Raw genomic sequence first — 20,988 nt, forward strand, 5'->3', positions numbered from 1 at the left:
GCTCGTGCCTTTTCTGTTAGGACTCAGATGGGAGCCACCTGGATGCCACACACAGCCCAAACAAGGAAGCTTTGTATCCTGTGACAGTTCCGCAACTGGAGCTCTGTCTTGCTCCACTCTCCGGTGACCTTTGGAGCCGATACCTTTGGGGGCGTGGTCAGCTCACACAGGGCACAGTCTTTTTCCAGAAGCCCTGTTTGTGGAACTCAGTGACGTGACTTGAGAGTCCTACTAAAATGATACTGCTGGGGATGGGGAAAGGCACCGCCTTAGGTGAGGGCGAGGGTATAGCTAACATGCTGGTGGGCGTGGATGGCCTCCTCTCGGAGGAAAACCCAATTTGTTTTGCTCCGGTTCTTCCCTAGCTCGAAGGTTCTGGATCTTTCTGTAGGATTGCTAGGAATTCGGAAAACATATCTGATGGTCTTCATAAGCCACAGAACCTGCTGCAATAAAAATTCAGGGCCGACTTTTTCAAAAAAGCAGAAGATAGTATGTATGTAAGTACTTAATAGAAAGCTTTTCCTCTCGTCCCAAGTCTCTCTCTTACCCTGCTGTGTGTCTGCTGGCTGTAATCTTACACTCCCTTTGGTGTGGGCCCCAGGAAACCCTCAACTGCACCCTGGCTCCACCCACAGCCCCATCCACGGCTCCGCCCACAACCACACTCCTGGTTTAGCCACTGCCAGACCCAGGTACCTACCACATCTTGGCCAGGGGGGTAAAACCTGAGCCAAGCATCTCCTAGCTGAAGCAGGGCTACGGTTTGAGGCCAGCCTGGGCTACATAGTGCAACATTGCAATCAAAAATCAAACACACACAAAGCCTTTTAAGCGGAAAGAAATACACTAAGTATAAATAGTATTTCTCTCTAGGTCAAGGGTGTAAAAGGATTTTTTTCCTTATGATTTGCTTGTTTTTGTAGCCCTGGGGGTCAAAACCAGGACCCTGTATTTACTCTATGTATGCCCTGTATGTACTCTACCTCTGAAATTCTTATTTTATTGCCGAGTGTGTGCGTGTGTGTATGTGTATGTGTGTATATGTATATGTGGTTTATATACATGCATGCATGTATATGTGTGTGGTGTGTTGTGTGTATGTGTTTATGGTGTGTGTGGTATGTGTGTGTATGTGTGTGTATGTGTGTGATGTGTGTGTGTTTATGGTGTGTGTGGTATGTGTGTGTGGTGTGTGTGTATGTTTATGGTGTGTGGTGTGTGTGTGGTATGTGTGTGTGTGGTGTATGTGTATGTGTGGTATGTGTGTATGTGTATGTATGGTGTATGTGCTGTGTATGTGTGTGTGTGATGTGTGTGTATATGGATGTGTGTGCATGTGCATGCTAATCTGGAATTCATTATAAAACTCAGACCACTTAGCCTCCCCAGTGTGGGGATTACAGATGGAAGCCACTGTCGTTGTCTATGGTGACTGTGAATACATGGATAATGTATGTGTCAGGATAGAAGGACACATAGGGAGGAGAAGGCACCCCTCATTCCAGAGTCTGGTTGAAGCCTCTCACTGGCTGAGAATTCAGAATTTCAGGAGCCGGGGAGAGATGACTCAGTAGGTAAAAGCACTCACTACTACTCTTTTAGAGGACCCGAGTTCAACTCCCAGCATAAACTTAGAATCTCAGCAAAATGCCCTGTGGAGGTAATGAACACAGAGACAATATTCCTTTTCTGTAGAGAAGAATGTCAGAATGGAACGAACATGCGTAAGAACTAAGCCCAGGTGACCTTCCAGTGTGGCCTTACACTTTTCCCGGGTGCTTTCTGGGACTTTTATAAAACAAGACCGATCCCTTGTTCATCGTTGAAGACATCTTAACTCTCTTCCTGCCACCCTGGAACCTAGGGTTCTTCTACCCTAGCAGCCATGACTCTTTCCAATATGCAGGAACCAGCCTAGGATCATGTTGGGTTGTCAACCCTTTAAGACAATGGTTCAGAGAGCAGAGTACACAGCGTCTGCAAGACACCGAACTGTGACTCTCTCTCGGAGATCCACATCCATTCTCTTTCTGTTATGCTCTATTCTAAAAATACGATAAAAAAAAAAATCTCTTAATAAAAACCAACACTGGTTTATACTGGTCCACTCTGAAATTCTTTTGTCTAGAGAAGTCGAGACTAACTGTCTTTAACTGAGGAGAGGTCCCTTAAAGACAAGGGAACTCTTCAGGTTTTCGGGGACGGCACCTGTCCCACTACCACAGACACTTTGCATTCTGAAAAAAAAATGTTAATTTTTTAAGTAGTAAAACAAGCATGTATTACCTGTTGGGAGAGTGGACTCCTCCTTGGACTTTTCGGATAGAAACAGTGTCATCTCTCTATTAACTTTTCTCAGTACTTCTTGGATCATGTGAATTTCTAAACTTTCCAGAAGTTTCTGAAGCTGGGATATGCATAGTTGAGAGTCACACCCCAATTCATTTGTTTCCTCAGCTCCCAAGAGCAATACCTACCAAGGGGCTTTGGGTTTGTCCTTCCCCTCAGCTCTATTCTCTGTGAAGAGTGCCCTTTGGGACCGTAAGTTCTACCCCAGGATCAATACACCTCTTTGGAGAACATTGTTTTTTCATGGCCCTCACACTGTTCGACAGATCATAACCCTTCTTACTATTTTCTACTACACGGCAAAAGTGTGGCATGTCTCAGACGACCTTGTGCCTTTTGGCGATCTCTAAGCGATGCTGGGAATCTTATAAGGTGTTACTTTAATAAGTCTGACAGCCGATTTATACACCAAGGATGATCTTATGAGAAGACTTAACGCTGATACATAACAAAAGATGCTCTCCCAGTAGCCATGAGTTTCACTCAACCCATGATGCCTGCAGAGCCTACTCCTCCCTGTGGGAGGGACAGAGGAGCCCCAGAGGAGCATAAGCAGAGGTTCAGGGGCGTAAGCAGTGTGCTTGGTCCCCGAGGCATATATGGAGCCAACACTGATATTTCCCATCGCTCAGTGGCATCTGTGCTCAGACAGCCAGAGGCCCTGGGTCCCCTGATCAAGCTGAGCAGTGGCGAGTGGATATTATTCAGCATACAATGAAGCCAGTGCGAAAACCGTACTTTCTATTTCTGGAAAAAAACCTCTTCAAAATACTGTGTTCAATATTCTGCTTTCCTGTGGATGGGCACGGGCTGGATTGTATATGTAAGATAGTATTAGTTATATATCCAGTCATGTTCCCTATGCAGCATATCAAGAAGGAAGACCCTAGACTTACAGAATGGAGACATTCAGGAGCCCATATACCTTTAAGAGTCCCTCTCTTCCACCCAACTAAATCACCTTTCCTGTTTCTTGTAGTTTTACCAGGCCAGTGATACAAGGTAACTTTTCAAAGGTAAAGAGAGCTGTGTACCTGCTGAAGTTTTATTTCCATTTCTGAGGCTCCCTTTGGGGGGAGGATAGATTGGCTTCTTATTATAAGTTCTTCAAATTCATCGTCTTTGCCCATCTGCCTGGCGAGAGCTTTCATGCTGGGGTAGAAGATCTCAGCTCTACCAAAGAAAAGAGGCAAAAATCAGCAAATCAGCATATCTCCTTCTCTTTCAGATTCCCTGTCAGTCATTTTCCAGTTCCCTGCCATCCAAACCCTTTGCGGACACGTCAACAACTGAATCCGCCACTCCCTTGGTCAACATTAAATCCCGAGGCCTTTTTCTGTTGAGTATTTATAACTTCTGTCTTTGTGTTTCAAGACTGCTGACAACTCTTCTCATTTTGTAGTTAACAGGGAACCTGACCTCAATAACTTCCAGGACAGACGATTCTGAAGGTGTCAAAGCCAAGGTCATTGAGGTCTCCGGGAGTGAACCTCAGCTAGAACAGGCACATGGGAGGAGCAGCGTGCCTTTCCTGCCAGCTAAGTCCTCCTAGATGCCACTAGGAGCCAAGGTCTATGGACCTAAGGCCCTTAAGTCATGTGTGCCATGTTACTTCTGGCTGTAATGCTTCAAGCACTGGGGCTCAGCAGTGGGGTTAGGGGTGACCCTCAACTGCAGGGCAGGCTAGCCTATTTGAGCTCACAATCAGCATCAAATAACTTGACAAGTGTACGTTCCAAGCAACAGACTCTGAGGGATTTGTGATAAACGGGACAATTCAATGGAGTCTAGCTCTTCCCACAGCTAACACGGAATAGCTTTTCCTTACAGCACTGCCATGGAGAATGTCTCTAGCTGTCACCTGACCCAGTGGAGCCGGTTGTCACCAGAGTCCTAGATGAGATCTCTCAGTGAAGGGGAACCCTGGAACCCCAGGCTCTACCCACTGACGTGGAATTTTGTCCCAGCAGCTACTCACTCATAGAGCTCCGAGACCTGTTTGTGGAGCAGGGCAGAGTTGACGTCCTGCCCTCGAAGCTTGAGTCGGCCCCAGTGTTCCTTCAGCACTTCCAGCTGCTTCCACAAGATGAGGAAGGATTTCAACAGAGCCAGAGACATTACTACATCATATGGCCCCTCCAGCAATGCAGAAGCCTTTGGGTGACTTTCCAATTGGTTTGGGCAGAGTCCTGGCAGTTTGGACCAGTCTGGCTGAAATATGACAGAATTGTGGCTCAAGATGGGATAAGTTTTTATATGTAGCCCATGAAAGATAACGTCCAGGAGAGACTGTTCGCTGGGCCTGAACCATTTGCAGAAAGAACACCCCAGAGGGCTGAATATCCTTCTGAACAGACAGGGTAGAAACAGCTGTCTCAGCTTCCTGTTTGCGATTTGAACCATTGGTTTTTATATTTTATTTTTAGCTTTTGAAGACAAGGTCTCATGTGGCTGGGCCTCAAACTAATTACATAGCCAAGGACAACCTTGAACCCTTGACGGTCCATCTTCCACCTCCCATTACAAGTCTGAGACACCACACTTGGCTTCAACTCTCTCTACCTTCCTGAATCAGGATCTTTCTTAAAAAAGAGAGGAGGTGGGGCAAGGAGGAAAACAGAGAAAGTGCATAGCTGTACTGGAGGGCTAGCTCAACAGCAGAGCTCTGCTGCTCTTCCAGAGGACCCGGGTTCAATTCCCAACACTGGCTGGCAACTTCTTATAACTGCTGCTCAGTGGATCTGACACACTCTCCTGACCACCATAACTGACCACCCCTGAACATAAGGTGGCACACCCCCAAAAATAAATAAAAATAAATCTTAAAAAAATAAAGGGGGTACAGTGAGCTCCATGGTCAGGAGCACACGTTGCTCTTGTAGAAGACCTGGTTCTGGTTCCCAGCACTCGCAGGTGGTTCACCACCATTGTAACTCCAGTCCCAGGGGATGGCTTTCCTGGACACCAGGTACATTCAAACATGCAGACAAATACTCAGGCACATAAAATAAAATAATCAAATCGTTAAAACGCTGTTATAGAGGAGGGGAGGGAGAGAGGAGGGGGAGGGAGGGGGAGAGAGAGAGACAGAGAAAGAGAGAGAGAGACATTAAACATACTTGAGACTGGTCTTCCCTACCCTCTATGGTGGAGCTATAACAGAACTTGTCTTTGGAGAGTTTACCTATTTTTATGAATCAGAAAGCAGAACTCAGTTTCACCCTCCTGGTTGACAACTTCCTCTAACTGCAGCTCAGGGAATCAGAAACCTTCTATCCTTCAAAAGTAAAAGGAGAACTTTTTGTTTGAATTTAGTATTCGATGCTAAAATTTCCTTTAATTAATTCATTAAGACAGAGTCTTGGTATCCCTGGATGCTCTGGCATTCACTTTGTAACTCAGACTGGTCGTCCTCCTACCTCAGTCTGCAGTTTTGCTTTAAAATTAGGATTTGTTTATTTGCTCATTGACTCTCTCCTTAAACAAGTATTTATTCTAGTGGTTGTAAAGAAAACACAGCATCAGTGAGTGCTAGGAAGTCCTGAGCCAGCAGATCCCTAAAGACACTGGGTGAGGGGGGTGAGTGGGGTGGGGTGGTAGTGAGTTCAGCTGCTTCCTGGCTGTGTCTCCCTGTTCAGCCTCGAGCATTCAGGCTGCAGAACCTTAGACACTCAGCTTTCCTGACTAGAAACTGGAAGAGCAACCTGGTGTAATTGGACCCTACATCCGTGTTATTCCTGCAATTAAAGGAAGGCGTGGCTGCCAGAGAAATGCTGGGCGGAGAGAGTTAGGAAGAGCTGGTGTCCAGGCCCAAGGGGAGCAATGTGTCATCCACAGACAGCTACAACCGCTCAGCCGTGCAGTGTTCTCGGCAACCAGCCCTTGGCCTTCCAGATGTCTTTTTCCCTTTGTAATCCTCGAACCCTTTTATCAAATGAAGTCTGAGCCAACAAGGCCAAGAACAGTAACATAGAGCAGGCAGCCTGCAGAATACACGATTGGTCCCCACTGCTCAAAATTCACTGTCTTAGAAGAAACTTGGGTCTCCCCGGGCCACAATTTTAAAGACTCTGGGTCAATCTATCCCCTTATAGTTTAGGAGACCATGCCCTGAGAGATCACGGTACTTGTAGTGTGGCTGCCATGGACCTTCAGGGACTTGGCTCACAAGCAGTGCAGACTCTAGTGTTTCTGCTCCCTATAAATAGCTAAATACTTCTAAACGAAGCTAGATCCCGAGGGTAAGGGAATGCAGCTCCTGCTTTACCATCCCTGAGGCCCTGGCTTTGAACTGAGCGGCACACATCCCACCAAATAAAACCAACTAAAGTTAAAAAGCACCGAATCAGGCTCACCTCTTAATATATTTGTATTAAAGCTAGCCACCTCTCAATATCTTTTTTTATTAGCTTTATTTAAAAAGAAAACTTGGAAACCAAAACTAAAAAAAATCAGACACCGAAATTAGCCAGACTCAAAGTCTCGATGAACCTCTGAGCAGTTTAGTACAGACATTTGGAAGCAGTGGAATGTCAGACCGGGAAGACACTTTCACTAACTGAATAGTTTATGCACTAATCCAGTACTGCAAGGGCTAAACATAGAAACCCTGCCGTGAGAAACCAAAGGAAAAGAAGATTTATTTTATTTTTAATTAGGGGAGGTGGGGGTCAGTATGTGCACAGGAGTGCAGGAGTCTGTGGAGGCCAGAGGGCTGGGTCTGCAGAGCTCCAGTTACAGACAGCTGTGAGCTGCCTGGCATGGGTCCTCTAGGAGAGCAGCTCCTAACCACTGAGCCACCGCTCCAGCCTTAGAGCAAACCGCTTTAAAGGACAGAGAATGGACGAGTAGACAGGGTGAAGACTAATGCAGAGGAAGCTGGAGAGATGATTCAGTAGAGCACGCCTGCTCTCGCAAAGGACCGGGATTAGCTCCCAGCACCCACACAACATCGTATAGCTGTCTGTAACTCCAGTTCCAGGGGATCTGATGCCCTCTCCTGGCCTCTCTGGGCTCCAGCCACATACATGGTCCATGTGCACACATGTAGGCAAAGGTCATAGGTACAAAATCAAATAAATACATCCTTTGATAAAAAAGAAGACCATGGGAGGTAAGCAAGAGGTGAAGCAGCGGGTAACTCACCCAGAACAAGGCCATGGAGCAGCAATGGACGGCCCAGGGGCCCAGAATGCTCCCTGGCCTTGGTGCCACTTGATGCTCACCTAACTTTGCAGATGATCCCTCAGGGTGAAGCATCCGATAAGCTGCATTCATTTAGATGACGAGTTCATGCCCTTCCTCCCCCTATCACTGGACCTGAAATTGACTCGTGACTCAGTTTTAGCAAAGAAAACTATTGGGAAACCCCTATCTCCTCCTTCTTCAGAACAAGAGTGTGGTTTTGCTTCTCTTTTTCCCATTCTCTTGGTTTTACCTTATAAAGGCCAAGGAAACTGTCTGTTCACACAGCCAATGGCGGAGCATGTGTCTGGGGACCCAGTTGCTTGGCTGCGTAGATCTTACCTGAGCTGAGTTGCTTCCTCCTAAGTTGCCTGCTATAGAGAAGAGCAGTGAACTTTTGTCATTTTCAATGCGTGTACATGTGTGTATGTGTGTGTATATATGTGTATGTGTTACATGTATGTGTCTGTGTGTATGTATGTGTGTGCATGTGTGTCCACATATGTATGTGTATGTGTGTATATGTGTGTGTGTGAATATGTGTGTTATGTATATGCATGTATATATGTGTATATGCATGTATGCGGGTATGTATATATGTATGTATTTGTATGTGTATGTGTCTTTGTATGATATGTGTATATGTATGTATATATATATATGTATATGTATATGTATGTATATGTACCTGTCTTTGTGTGATATGTGTATATGTGTGTATGTGTGTGTATGAGTGTATATATGTGTATGCATGTATGTGTGTATTTATGTATGTGTGTATGTATGTATATATGTGTGTATGTATCTGTATGTGTATGTACCTGTCTATGTGTGTCTGTTTGTGTATATGTGTGCGTATGTGTGTGAGTGTATATGTGTGTATGTGTGTGTGTGAGTGTATATGTGTGTATGTATGTGTGTGTGTATGAGTGTATATGTGTATATGTGTGTGTGTGTGTGAGTGTATATGTGTGCACATGTGCACATGCATGCTCTTCTTCTCTAACTTAAGTCCTGGGCAGTGGGACACAGTGACAGGAACACTCTAAGGTGCAGGCAAGCCTCAGCTGGAGTGTGGAAGAGAAGAGAGAATTTTCTAGAGAGAGTGGTTTGGAGGGGGCATCTGTAGGACAAGCAGAGCTGACCCTGCACTGAGGAGAGCTGAGTCCGACCACAGGGCCTTGGCCTCACAGAGGTTCAGCAGGCAGCCTGGGGCACAAACTAAAGGAAAGAGGCTGAGAGAGAAGGGCTGGGAGGGCTAACTTAGGAAAGTCTGCTTAGGCCTTTGGGCCCTGTCACGAGTACTCAAAAGCATTGAGGGGCTCTGAGGAAAGATGTGTCCTAACCCAGCTCACATTTAAAGCGGTGTCCTGGGGACAGAGGCGTGGCTCATTGTTGAGATGCTACTCCTTCTGTGGAGGACCAGAGTGAGTTTGGTTCCCAGCACCAATAGGGTGGCTCACAACAGCCTGCAACTCCAACTGCCAGAGATCTGACATTGTCTTCTAACCTCTGTGGGCACCTTCACAGAAGCAGCAGAAGGACAGACAGAAAGACAGACACTGTCACACACATGCGCGCAAGAAAGAAAATAAAGTATAAAAAAAAAAAAAATCAAAAAAACTAACCCAGCCAAAAAAGGGCTGAGGTTACCAACACCAAAGAATTCCCCCAAGAAGAAATACAAACGACCAATAAATATACTTAAAAGTGGTTGATATCTTTGGCTATCAGGGAAACGCAAGCTGAAACTACTCTAAGCTGCATCTCAGTCCGGTCAGATGGCTACTGTGATTTCGTGTGGGACGCTCAGAGGGTGGGACTGGGGCGTTTCTTCTGGGAAACAGTCTACTCTGCGGGAGGGAGCCAGGCTTCTGTGGGTCCTCATCCCAAGGCCACAGCCTGCAGCACTAATGGTGGAGGCTTTTATACGCGTTTGGCCTCTTTGTCTTCCATATATGCCGACCTACACTGTGATTGTGTGTTTAAGCTACGAGGCAGGCAGTCAGTCAGTCACACTCTTAGTGGTTAGGATTCTAGGGAGAGAGGAGAGGCGGCTGCATCAGAAATACTGAGGAACGGCATGTACCCTCAAGGATGCTCCCAGCCTGGTGGCTGTTACCTCTCTTTCTTTTCCTTAGTTCCTGGGGCCCCTACCACAGTGTGAAGGAGAAATGTCTCCCACAGCTCGGGCATTTTAAACACGTGTTAGGCGTTTAGAAAGTCTGGCCTTGGTGGAGGAACTATGTCGGAGGAACAGAGGTTCTGAGAGTAGAAAGCCTCAGTTACTTCCGCTTTGCAATCTCTCAGCTTCCGGTTCCTTCTCCTGTGCCTGCCTCTTGTTGCCCTGGCTTGTCTCCAGGGTGGCCTCAGCCCTCTGCACCCACAGCCAAAACAAACCCTTCCTTCTAAAGTTGCCTTCACTCTGATGTTTTACAGAAAAGTAACCAGTACAGCTAATCATCCACTAAATGACTAAGGAGGAAACACATTTTTCTGCTTCTACGTATGCGTGGTAGTGGGATGCACGCACGCACACGATAAACAAACAGATACGATTTTAAAGGTAAAAGTAATAACAACCAATGTTAAAGAGGGTGCTGGGAAAGAGGGAAACTTTTTCATGGTTGGTGGGTGAGCACACTGGTATAGCCACTTTGGCGATCAATGTGGAGGCACGTCCTAAAGCTAAAAACAGAATTTCCATGCCATCCAGCCATACCACTCCTGGTATTCACTCAGAGAACTCTGCATCCTCCTGCAGAGATACGATCGGTTCATCCATGTCTATTCCTGCTCTGGTGATATAGCAGGGCAAAGCTAGATGGCCACCAACGAATGACTAGATATCCATCAACAAATGAGCAGTTAAGAAAATATGATACATATACAGAAAAGGCAGAATTATTCAATTTGTAGGAAAATGGTTGGAACCGGGGAAGATACTAACGTAATCCAGGCTCAGGAAGTCAAACACTGAGCCCATATGCATGTTACAGAATCTCCTTTTTACATACACATATCTACCTATGTGGAGGGAGGCAAGTGCCAGGAAACAGAGTGGGTCCGTGAGAGGGGACCATCACCCTACCATTCAAGCTCAGAAATTCATGTGTGTGCTGTAGCAGGGGCCCTGAGAAGCAAAGAAAATAAAGGCAACAGCCATGTGGGCCGGTTAGTGTCCTTGGGTGTGTATGAACCAAGGAAGCGGACAGGAGTAGGCTCCTAGAGTCGAGGTCTGACAAGGAGCCGTTTAGATAGGGGTCCAGCCAGCCCACTGACACCAACACACTGCTGCCTGGTTTCCAGATCCATGAAGGATTGTTTAGAGCTCTTTTACTAGGTGAGGAATGATTCTTGTGTTTAGCTGAGGACAGACTAACGGTCTAGCACCCACAGTTAGCTGAGACATCAAAAGGAACTCAGGCAACCTGAGGCGCTGCCTGGAGCTTCTGCCATGACCTCTGAATGCCCAGCTCTAGTCCTAACGTGAGTGACCGACAAGAAGCATTAGCTGGGGCCTCAGGAGGTTCCAATGGACTCTGTAGCCTTTGCTCTATAAAACAAATGGAAGCCGAGACAGGAAGCTTGTGAGTTCAAGGCCAACTGGGCTATGTCGCAAGACACTGTTTCAAAAATATCTTAAAGCAAAACCAAAACCAAACAAAACCCTGTTTTTAATTAGCCAGGAGTCTTGCTACACACCTTTGATCCCAGCACCCTGGAGGCAGGAGGAGGCTGACCTCTGCAAGTTCAAGACCAGCCTGGTCTATATAGCAAGTTCCAGATCAGCCAGTGTTACATAGAAAGACTTTGTCTCAAACAAAATTATTTTAATTATATGTATGTATGTATGTATGTATCTGTCTTCCTGTCTCTGTGTGTGTGTGTATGTGTGTATGTATGAATGTGTGTATATGTATGTGTATGTGTGTATATGTATATATGTATATATGTATGTATGTGTGTATATGTATGTATGTGTATATGTGTGTGTATGTATATATGTATGTGTGTATGTGTATATATGTATGTGTGTATGTGTATATATGTATGTGTGTATGTGTATGTATATATGTATGTGTGTATGTGTATATATGTATGTGTGTATATGTATGTATATGTATATGTGTGTATATATGTATTTATGTGTGTGTATGTATGTGTGTATGTGTGTATATGTATATATGTATGTGTGTATATGTATATGTGTATGTGTATATATGTATGTGTGTGTATATGTATGTATGTGTATATGTGTGTATATATGTATGTATGTATGTGTGTATATGTATGTATGTGTACATGTGTGTATATATGTATTTATGTGTGTGTATGTATGTGTGTGTATGTATGTGTGTGTATCGGTGTGTAAATGTGTGCACACCAGTGCTGGTGTCTGAGGAGGCCAGAGGGAGTTAGATCCCTGGAACTGGAATTGTTCCAGGTGATTGTAAGTCACCTAACACGGGTACTTGGAATGGAACTTGGTCCTCAGCAAGAAAAGCAAGTGCTTGTAACCACTGCTCCATTTTTCCATGCTCCTCCTTCCCTCGAAAAACCTCTTAAGTGGGTGGAAGTTTAACTAATCGCGAGCCCCACTGTGAAGGAAAACACCTGCGAGTAGCTCCCCACGCTTTGCCACTGCTGCTTCGTGGGATTAACATGGCCCTGGGATCTGCTGGGAACAGACGGGTGAGATGCCCTCTTGCCCATCTCTGAAAACAGGAAGTTTTTTCAGTGCAGTGCAGCGCCAACGACCCTAGCCGTGTGTAGGAGTACCTGCGCACTGTCCAGTGCGGCTCCCAGTTCAGTAGACGCCTTCCGGATCGTGTGACGGCTGCCCACGAGGACATCTTCCAAGAGCATCTGCACAGCCACCAGCTCTCCATGGGCCACTTTGCGGTCACGGTCACTTAGCCCACAGAGACACATCTGAAAACAAAGATACCTTCCCATTTTGAGGACACCTACACATCCTTTGTACATGGTTTTGAAGGAAAAATGTTAAGTGCAGCCATGTTTATAACCCTTACCCTCCCAATTAATAAAAACATCCACAAAAATCACAGTATCGGTTCTAGAGTAAAGCTCTTCTTGTGCAGGTTTTGAGTAGCAAGTCTCCCAACCTTACACCGATACAGCGAATGAAGAACGGGGTCATCTGAGTTTCCTTTAAATCCCTCTTGCTCTTACTATTTAAAAGAAAAATCTTTTTACTAATGGAGGATTTTGAACATACACAAATGTTAACAAAAGGATTACAATTGTATCCATCTGTATATAGCCAGTCTTGGCCCCACCCCAACTCTCCACTCCATATTCTGAAGCCAAATTAGAGTTGAGCTTTGTGCTGGTTTAAATACTTTTATATATTAATATTTATATGTATGTATACATGCGTATAGATGTTTACTTATCATGAGAAAACACATTGTTTCCCAAAGCAATGTAAAAGAATTTAAAGACACATCATGGTAAGAACAATTAAAGGGGATCCCCTCCTCAGTCCTGCCTGAGCTGTTCCCAGGTCAGGAGTCCCATGCCTCTGAGCGTCACTGGGCCAGTTGCTCTAGGAGGCTTAGATGGTGACTCCAGGTGAGTGGCCACTCCTCGAGGTCATTACTGCTCTGGGAACATGGCTTTTCTCCACAATAAGGAAATATGACTCACCTCATGTTACAGCTTTATGATCAAACATGCATTTATCTTCTAAATTACCACTGGTTAGAGCATGAACTTGTGATACCCTGCCCTGTGGTCTGTGTTTGGTTTCCTCTCCAATAAGTGGGAAGACAGATCTACCTGCATATCATACTCTAGGGTGTCCGGGATGCTGCTTATAACTGGAAACGGTCCACCGTCTTCCAGGAACGCCCTCCATGGGAACAGCTCAAATGCCTAAAAGAGATGATAATGATCTCATGCATCCCTAAGATGAAGGTGTTTGCACACAAGCGTGATTTCTGCATGCTCCAAAGCCCACTTCCACGGTTCATTTATTATGCATAGACTTCTCATTGAAGCATGCCCCGTGAGAGGAAAGAGTAGCAATGAGTGTTACTCTTCTCCTTGGTTTGGCTAAAATGGTTACAGTATACACAGGAAACTCCAAGGTCCAAAGTTGCAGAACAAGAGGGTTGTGGTGGCACACACCTGTGAGCCCAGCGCTTGAGAGGCTGATGCAGGAGGATTCCAAGTTTGAGACCAGATTTAGCTAGACCTGTGATTCTCAACCTGGGGGTCGAAGGACCCTTTCACAGGGGTTCAAGGACCCTTTCACGGGGGTTACATTCAGATATCCTGTATCTCAGATACTTATGGTGCGATTCTTAACAGCAGCGAAATTACAGTTACAAAGTAGCAAAGGAAATAATTTTATGGTTGAGGGTCACTGCAGAATGAGGAACTGCGTTAAAGGGGCTTGGCTTTAGGCAAGTTGAGAACCACTGAGCTATTCAGTGAGACTCTGTCTCGAGAGAAACAAAACAAAGGAACTTCTGGAATAATACCGTACCAAGGGGGACATGTTTTTAAGCAACAACAGTAGACTTAGTTAAACGATGTCTGTATCAGGGGCCTTCAAGACCTGTCTTACGGCTCTGACGGAGGTTTAGGGATTGGCATGGCAGAAGAGGACTTGTTCGAGACATTTATAACGTTTAAATAGGAGTCTTGTGAGGTGATTTTAAAGCTATGTACACAAACTCTTCCCAGCGGAAGACAGTGTTTGGGGGCTCACTGACAGTTAGGTACACACCCGTAATCTTAGCACTTGGGAGGAATTCAAAGTCATATTTGGCTATATAATATGTCAGCCTGGACTACGTGATACTCTTGGGGGGGGTGGCGATATGTGGGAGGAGGAGGAGGGAGGGATGACTCTTCATCATCCCTTTGACTCTGGCTGGACTTAAGACTTAGTGCCAGTGAACTAAGAACACGGCAGAAATGATGGTGTCAGTTCGTGCAAAGCCCATGACTGCTACTTTGAGTTCTCTCTCTTGGGCTGCCTGCCCTTGGGAAAGCCATTTTCCACGTTGTGAGAAAGTTCTGTAGAGAAGACCCTGGGGACCATTTTGGATGTGGATCTCCTGACAGCTAGTGACAGCTGGTGAATGAGGGTTGAGTCAAGCTTCTCAGTCCTGCCCTGAGATGATGCTCTTCAGGCCTGGCCAACCAGAGAAACCCTAAGCCAGCGCTCCCTCCTGACCTGTTCCCAGCTCCCTGACTCAGAGCTTGGGAGTGATAATGAGTGCTTATGGCCCTAACCTGTTAAGCTGTGGGAGGGCTTGTGCTCTTAGCCACAGAAAAGCAGCAGACGGTGTGGGACCTGATGCTACTGACGCTTCTCAGGGATCCATCTCTGGCTTTCTCAAACTATGACCTCCATAGGGCTGGAGAGAGTGTCTGCCTGGGTGTGGTGTGATCTCTGGCTTTCCTGAACTTTGACCTCTGTAGAGGTGGATAACGTCATGGTTGCTAGGATTACATTTGATGACACGTGTTGTAACCGGGGCAACTCAAAGCCCAGCGACTGACCTATTTATGCCTTATAATTGCATCATTATTTATTCAATAGAAAATGTTGCAGAACCAAGTTAATCTCAAATCGGAGGTCATTCGGTTCTCAGATAAAAGACACACACAACCTTTATAGCTCTAATAAGCTTTATGCATTAGAGCTGGGCAGATATCTAACCTTCTATGCTATTATGTCTACTTCCCCATCAATAAACCAGAGTTATAACTTGCCAGGTTCCAACTGGGCAGCTCTTAACTTCAATTATCCAGCCCTCACGGCCATGTTTTCATGATTCACCTACCCCACAGTGGCTTCCTCTACTCTCCACCTTCTTCTCCCCTCTCATGGTTCTCCTCAGGCCCCAAGGTGAGGAACAAACCCCCACCCTGTCCCACCCTCCACCCTGCCTATCCCTCTTCTGCCCAGCTGTAGGCTGTAGGTCTTCATTCACACATCAGGGATAACTTGAGAGGCAAGGTTACGTAGCATTATTTGGGTCAACTTTCAGATTCTCTCAGCCCTGGGAGCAACCAGGCCTGGGGGCCAGCACTTAGCATTACACAGCAAAAGACCAAACCTCAACAAGAAAAGATAGAAACTTTGAGTTCTCGTTTTGTTCTTTCTTTGTCTGTCTGTCTGTCTGTTTTTTTCCCTGATAGCTTAAGTAGACAGGCTATTGCATCCAGTCACCCCAGTGAACGCTCACCAAAAAGACCCTGACTGGAAATAATTCCTGCTCACAGGAGTCCCCAGGACTCCCTGTATGAGTGAGCAAAAGAAAGCCAAAGAAGACCCAAGGGTCATGAAAGCATAAAGACCCTGCAAAATGGAAGCCAAGTGGAAACGAACAGAGGACACTCCTGTAGTCCACTCATTTTCTTATGGGTACAAAACACCTCTGAGACTCACCCGGAGGCTCTGAGGATCCAGTGGCTGGGGCAGGCTGAGCTGTGAGGCGAAGATGCTCTTCCTGAGAGAGTTGCCCAGTTGTGGCAGACCACAGCGCGCACCATCTGCGACAGACTGGTAGGCAGGAGCGTTTCCCGCAGCCAAAAACGTTCTGTCAAAATACAGTGTGAGTTTTTGTTTAATATGGTTACTTATGCTTCTAAAGCCCAGAACTTTCTTCACACTTACTGTAGCAAGAGACAATTTTGAGAAATTTTAGGTTGAGTAAGATCCACGGGGTCAGAGAGAAGACGCTTTTGTTTCATTGAAATGAAATTTGGCTTTGTGTGTCAAGAACCTCATCTCCCCACCCCACCCGACCCCCCACCAAGACAAGAGCATGAAATTTATAACGTATGTAAGAACGAATGGCATATGGTATAATTCAGGATGATTTTTCCTGCCTCAAAGGAAATAAGATTTACAAGGAAGTAAAGGGAAACATGCTGGGGTAAATTGGGGGAAGGTATCTCAGAAAAACAATGTCGTCTGTGGAGACCAACACACCAGACACCAAAGAGAAAAGAGATTGGCCAGACTTAGGGAAATGTCAGTTGATGGAGGTGAGGAGCTAGCAGACCCTGGGCACGCCAGAGAGATTTGGGAGCACCTGAGTCCCAACAGTGAATCCCTGTGAGGGGTGTGGAAAGGGACAGCAGCCTTGAGAGGCCAGGGAAGACCTGAAACCCCACAACAGAGGTGAGCAAAGTGGTTGTTCCTCTCCAACTTCCAGATTCCCTCGCTTGCACCCCCATAGAGCCCAGGCTGCCTCTGAGAGCCATGAGCAAAGAAGGTGGGGTGAGTTCTAGAATTAAGGTCCAGTATTAGGAGTTGCCTTGACGTCTGATAGGACCTTGAAGAGTCTAACTGCAGCTTCTCCCCTCCTCCTAGCATAAGGTTCCTGTGTCCACCCACACTCCTTATCAAGGGGAGCTGTGCCCTTTCCAGTGTCCCTGAGCAACAGCTCTGGTTCCTGCCAGCCCCTGGAGCTAGGCAAACAAACAGAGTACGTCTTCCCTGGTAACCAGGGAGTGCCACGCGTCCTTATACTGCAAGGACCATCCCTGTGTCTACTGTGTTCATCCAAGGCCTCCCATGGCTTGCAGGACGCCCCACTCCTGGCTGTGCCAACATGGCACTAAGGAGTTGCTATTGATCTCATCCGTCACAGTATTTAGTGACATTTGTTCATCATCCAGAGTAGAATCTTTTCCTCACTAGTAGGGTGAATAGGAGGCAGCTAAAAAGGATTGAAATAAGAATAAACCAAAAAAAATGTAATGAATTGGCTTGAAATTCCAAGGTGACCACTTTTTAAATCCATTTGCAACTCAATAATGTGGCATCAGAAAGCAAAAATATTTTTGCTTCAGCAGAAGTAGGAACCATATACTTAATAGTGAAACACCCAAAAAGACAATAAAACTACTGATGGTTGGTGCTTGTGTGTGTGTGTGTGTGTGTGTGTGTGTGTGAGAGCGAGAGAGAGAGAGAGAGAGAGAGAGAGAGAGAGAGAGTGTATGTGTGTGTGCGTGTGTCTCTGTCTGTGTGTGCATGTGCACATGTGCACCTGTGTCGGCCCTGAACATGCCAAGCATGCACTCTATCACGGAGCTAAACCTCAGCTCTGCACTCTGCTTAGGATGGCCGTTGAAGTCACCTAAAGGCTATCTAAATTTATTTCCCTGTTTCTTTTAACTTCCATGTGATTTCTCTGTTGGCCTAGCCAGGGAAAACTCAGTATACCAAGTATAGCCATAGCTAGAACGTTCACAGAGGTGAGCTGGGGAGTGCTTGAGATAAAAAGACAAACCTCCCACAGGCTATATCATCTTCCCTCACCACAGAACCCGACACAGCCCAGGTGCTTCCCAGCTTCCTCTCTGTGGTATATGTGCCATATACATCACCATATATATATACATATATATACATATATACACATATATACATATATACATATATATACATATATATCACCATATATCTACCATATATATCTATCACATACATATATGATATATATATATATATATATTTGCTTAAAGAGATGGTATGGAAAGCAGTCATTCTCACAGAAACACATCTCAGCACAGGTCACCAGTACAGACTCAGGGCGACTGGGAATAATCTCCCCCATTGCATGGCTCCTATCACACCAGTCACAGAAGTGACTATCACCAGTACTCAGGTCTCTCTTCCCCTCCCCTCCTCTCTCTCCCCTCCCCTCCTCTCTCCTCTCTTTCTCCCTGCTTGGGGGGCCAACTTTGTTCAATCTTACTTGTTCAGCCTTTGACGCGATCTCTTTCTTGCTCTCCTTTGAAGGTTTATTTTTTAAAAACTATTATGTGTACATTATGTAGGGGTGTGTGTGCATGTGAGTGCAGGTACCTACAGAGGCCAGAAGAGGGAGTCAGATGCGGGATCTCTCCAGCTCCCGACGTGTTCTATTATCTAAAAAGTTTGTGGAGAGCTTTGGAACAAACAGTTACCAAAGTGACTTCAATCCTTGGAAAAACCGTAGAGCCCTACTAAGGAACCAAGGTATAATGGAAGATTGTCCTCTGGCTGTGGTGTGGCCATTGTCCTTTTAAACTCATACCAGCAATGATTACGGGCAGAAGGCCAACACGAGACTGGGCCTGTGATCTTTCAGCCCTGAGGAGGATGGAGGGGTTCATGAGGCAGTACCCCTCTCTTAGTCTCTATAAGAGGTAAACAGTTGTTTGGGGAAGTAACAAGACACGAGAACTGGCTTTCGATGGTGTGGCTGCCTTCATCCATGAGTGACTCAAATTAAGCCCACTGGTTCACCAAGCTACACTGGATGGGTCTGTTTCTTAGGTCTGTAAGTCCATCTGTGATGAACTGCATTTGTCTCTAGGGAGCTGACGTACAATCTTCATTGTTAACTTGATTGACTTAGAGTTACCTAGAAGACACACAGCTGCGTGTGTCTCTAAGGCTGTGTCTGGACAGGTTAAAGAAGGAAGAGCCCCCCCACCCCTTAGTGAGAATCCTGGAATTTTGGCTTCTTTTTTAAAACAGATATGTTGTTGTTTTAATCCCTGTGTGTGGATGTGGGGCTGCTTTGGATTGCCCTAAACAGCTGACTATGATTTGCCTCGTGCTCTAACAGAGGCACGGTTTTGCCAGCTGCAAATTGTTTGTGGCCTTTGGAGTTTTGGGAACTTTTCCGAGGGTATATAAATGCTAGGGCCCTGCTAGGTGGGGTTGGTGGTTGATGGGCATTCTGGTGGGGGCTGGGGGTGCAGTTGGATGCTGTCTGTAGTTGTGCTCAAAGAAGAAACAAAAGGGAAGAAATTAGATTCAAGGATCTTTATTTTTCTCTCTCCTGCCTCTGCCCTTTTTTGTGTCCTATCTAGTATCAGGGGGTGAAACTGAGTGGACAAAGGATGGGAAAAGGAGGAACCCACATAGTAGCAAATCTAGCAACACCACCCTAAACGTATATAGCACCATCTCATGGGCCGGGGTCTCTGACTGAAACAAACAGGATGAGGATAAAGCAAGGTAAACATTAGCATTCATCTTCTGGCTCCAGACCAAAATGTGACCATCCACTCCCCACCCCCTCCATCCCCACTCCCACTCCCCTCCCCCACCCCTACTTCCACATTTCACTTGCCATAACAGACTATACTCTCAAACTGTAGGTCAAAATAAGCTTTTCCTTCTCAAAGTCATTTTTGTCATGTATCTTGTCAGAGCAATGAAAACAGAAACTAATATCCTTTTAGCACTAGGTAGATCCTTCCTTGTCCCTCTCCATTCGAGACTTTTCTAGTAAACATTTATTACTATGCTAAATAGTTTTATGTCAGCCTTACACAAGCTGGAGTCATTTGAGAAGAGGGGCACTCAACTGAGAATGTCCTCCCAGCAGGTTGGCCTGTGGGCAAGCCTGTGGTACTTTTTTTTTTTAAATTGATGTGGGAGGGTGGTGCCTCCTCTGGATGCTGGTCCTGGGTTCTGTAAGAAAGCAGGCTGAGCAAGCTGTGAGGAGCAAGCCCATAAAGAGCACTCCTCCATGGTCTCTGTCAGTTTCTGCCTCCAGGTTCCTGCCTTGAGTTCCTGTCTTGACTTCCTTGGATGGTGGTACAAGGTATAAGCTAAGATAAACCCTTCCTCCCCAGTTGCTTTTGGTCACGATGGGTTCTGACAGAAATAGAAACCCTAACTAAGACTATTGTTTTCCTATTATATTTATTCATTTTGTTGTTTTGCTTAGAGATAGGATCTGAAACACCTCAGGCTGGCTTTGAACTCACTGTGCATAGAATGCCTGATCCTTCTACCTCCCAAGTTCTGGGATAACAGATAAACACTACTTCATCTGACTATTTTTGTTTTGGGGGGAGACATGATCTTTTTATGTCACTCTGGCTATTCTGGTATTGACTATGTAGCCCAGGCTGGCCTCAAATTTACAGCAACTCCTTTTCCTCAGCCTTCTGAGATTACAGCAATGTGCAACCACATCTGACTAGTACTTTCCAATTTTAAAAGAAAATTTATAACAACATCTAACCCAAGCTCCACACTTCGGGAAGGGGTAAGGAATGAGGAGTCAGATAGGAAGTATGAGACTGAGTTCTGCCACAGCAACTGTGTGACCCTGGGAAGTTACAAAATGTCTCTGTACTTCTCTTTTCTTTCCTGTAAAGGTGGGAAAAAATAATACGTAGCCCACAGACTTGGCAATCAAACCAAACTCATCCCAACCTGGTTCTAAGACTCCAGTTCAAACAAAAGAAAAAAGAAAGAAAGAAGAGAAAAGACAAGACAAGAAAAAATGTTACTTTTTTTGCTACATTTCCTTAGGCAAATATGCATGTATGTTTCATTGTAACTTTGGAAATATTGTGACAAGTCTCTCAGACTAGGCAAAGCCTGGCCAGGATCTGTAAGTGTAACAGCTCTGACAGGGAATCCGGAGCCAAAGGATACCACAAAAT

At 45.6% G+C, this 20,988-nt stretch overlaps 1 protein-coding gene across 1 annotated transcript in view; it reads right to left on the reverse strand.

Moving 5' to 3' along the window:
* LOC116886977 overlaps nucleotides 1-20,988 on the reverse strand; it is a 160,073-nt gene that overhangs the window by 39,853 nt on the left and 99,232 nt on the right. The window contains exons 31-36 of the mRNA XM_032888467.1: nucleotides 15,971-16,121; nucleotides 13,342-13,437; nucleotides 12,319-12,471; nucleotides 4,331-4,563; nucleotides 3,387-3,525; nucleotides 2,290-2,410 (exon numbers count right to left, since the gene is read on the reverse strand). Coding sequence (XP_032744358.1) covers nucleotides 2,290-2,410; nucleotides 3,387-3,525; nucleotides 4,331-4,563; nucleotides 12,319-12,471; nucleotides 13,342-13,437; nucleotides 15,971-16,121 — 893 coding nt within the window. The remainder of the gene's footprint in view (nucleotides 1-2,289; nucleotides 2,411-3,386; nucleotides 3,526-4,330; nucleotides 4,564-12,318; nucleotides 12,472-13,341; nucleotides 13,438-15,970; nucleotides 16,122-20,988) is intronic.

This window comes from Rattus rattus, chromosome 18 (assembly GCF_011064425.1).
Source record: "Rattus rattus isolate New Zealand chromosome 18, Rrattus_CSIRO_v1, whole genome shotgun sequence".
NCBI lineage: Eukaryota > Metazoa > Chordata > Mammalia > Rodentia > Muridae > Rattus > Rattus rattus.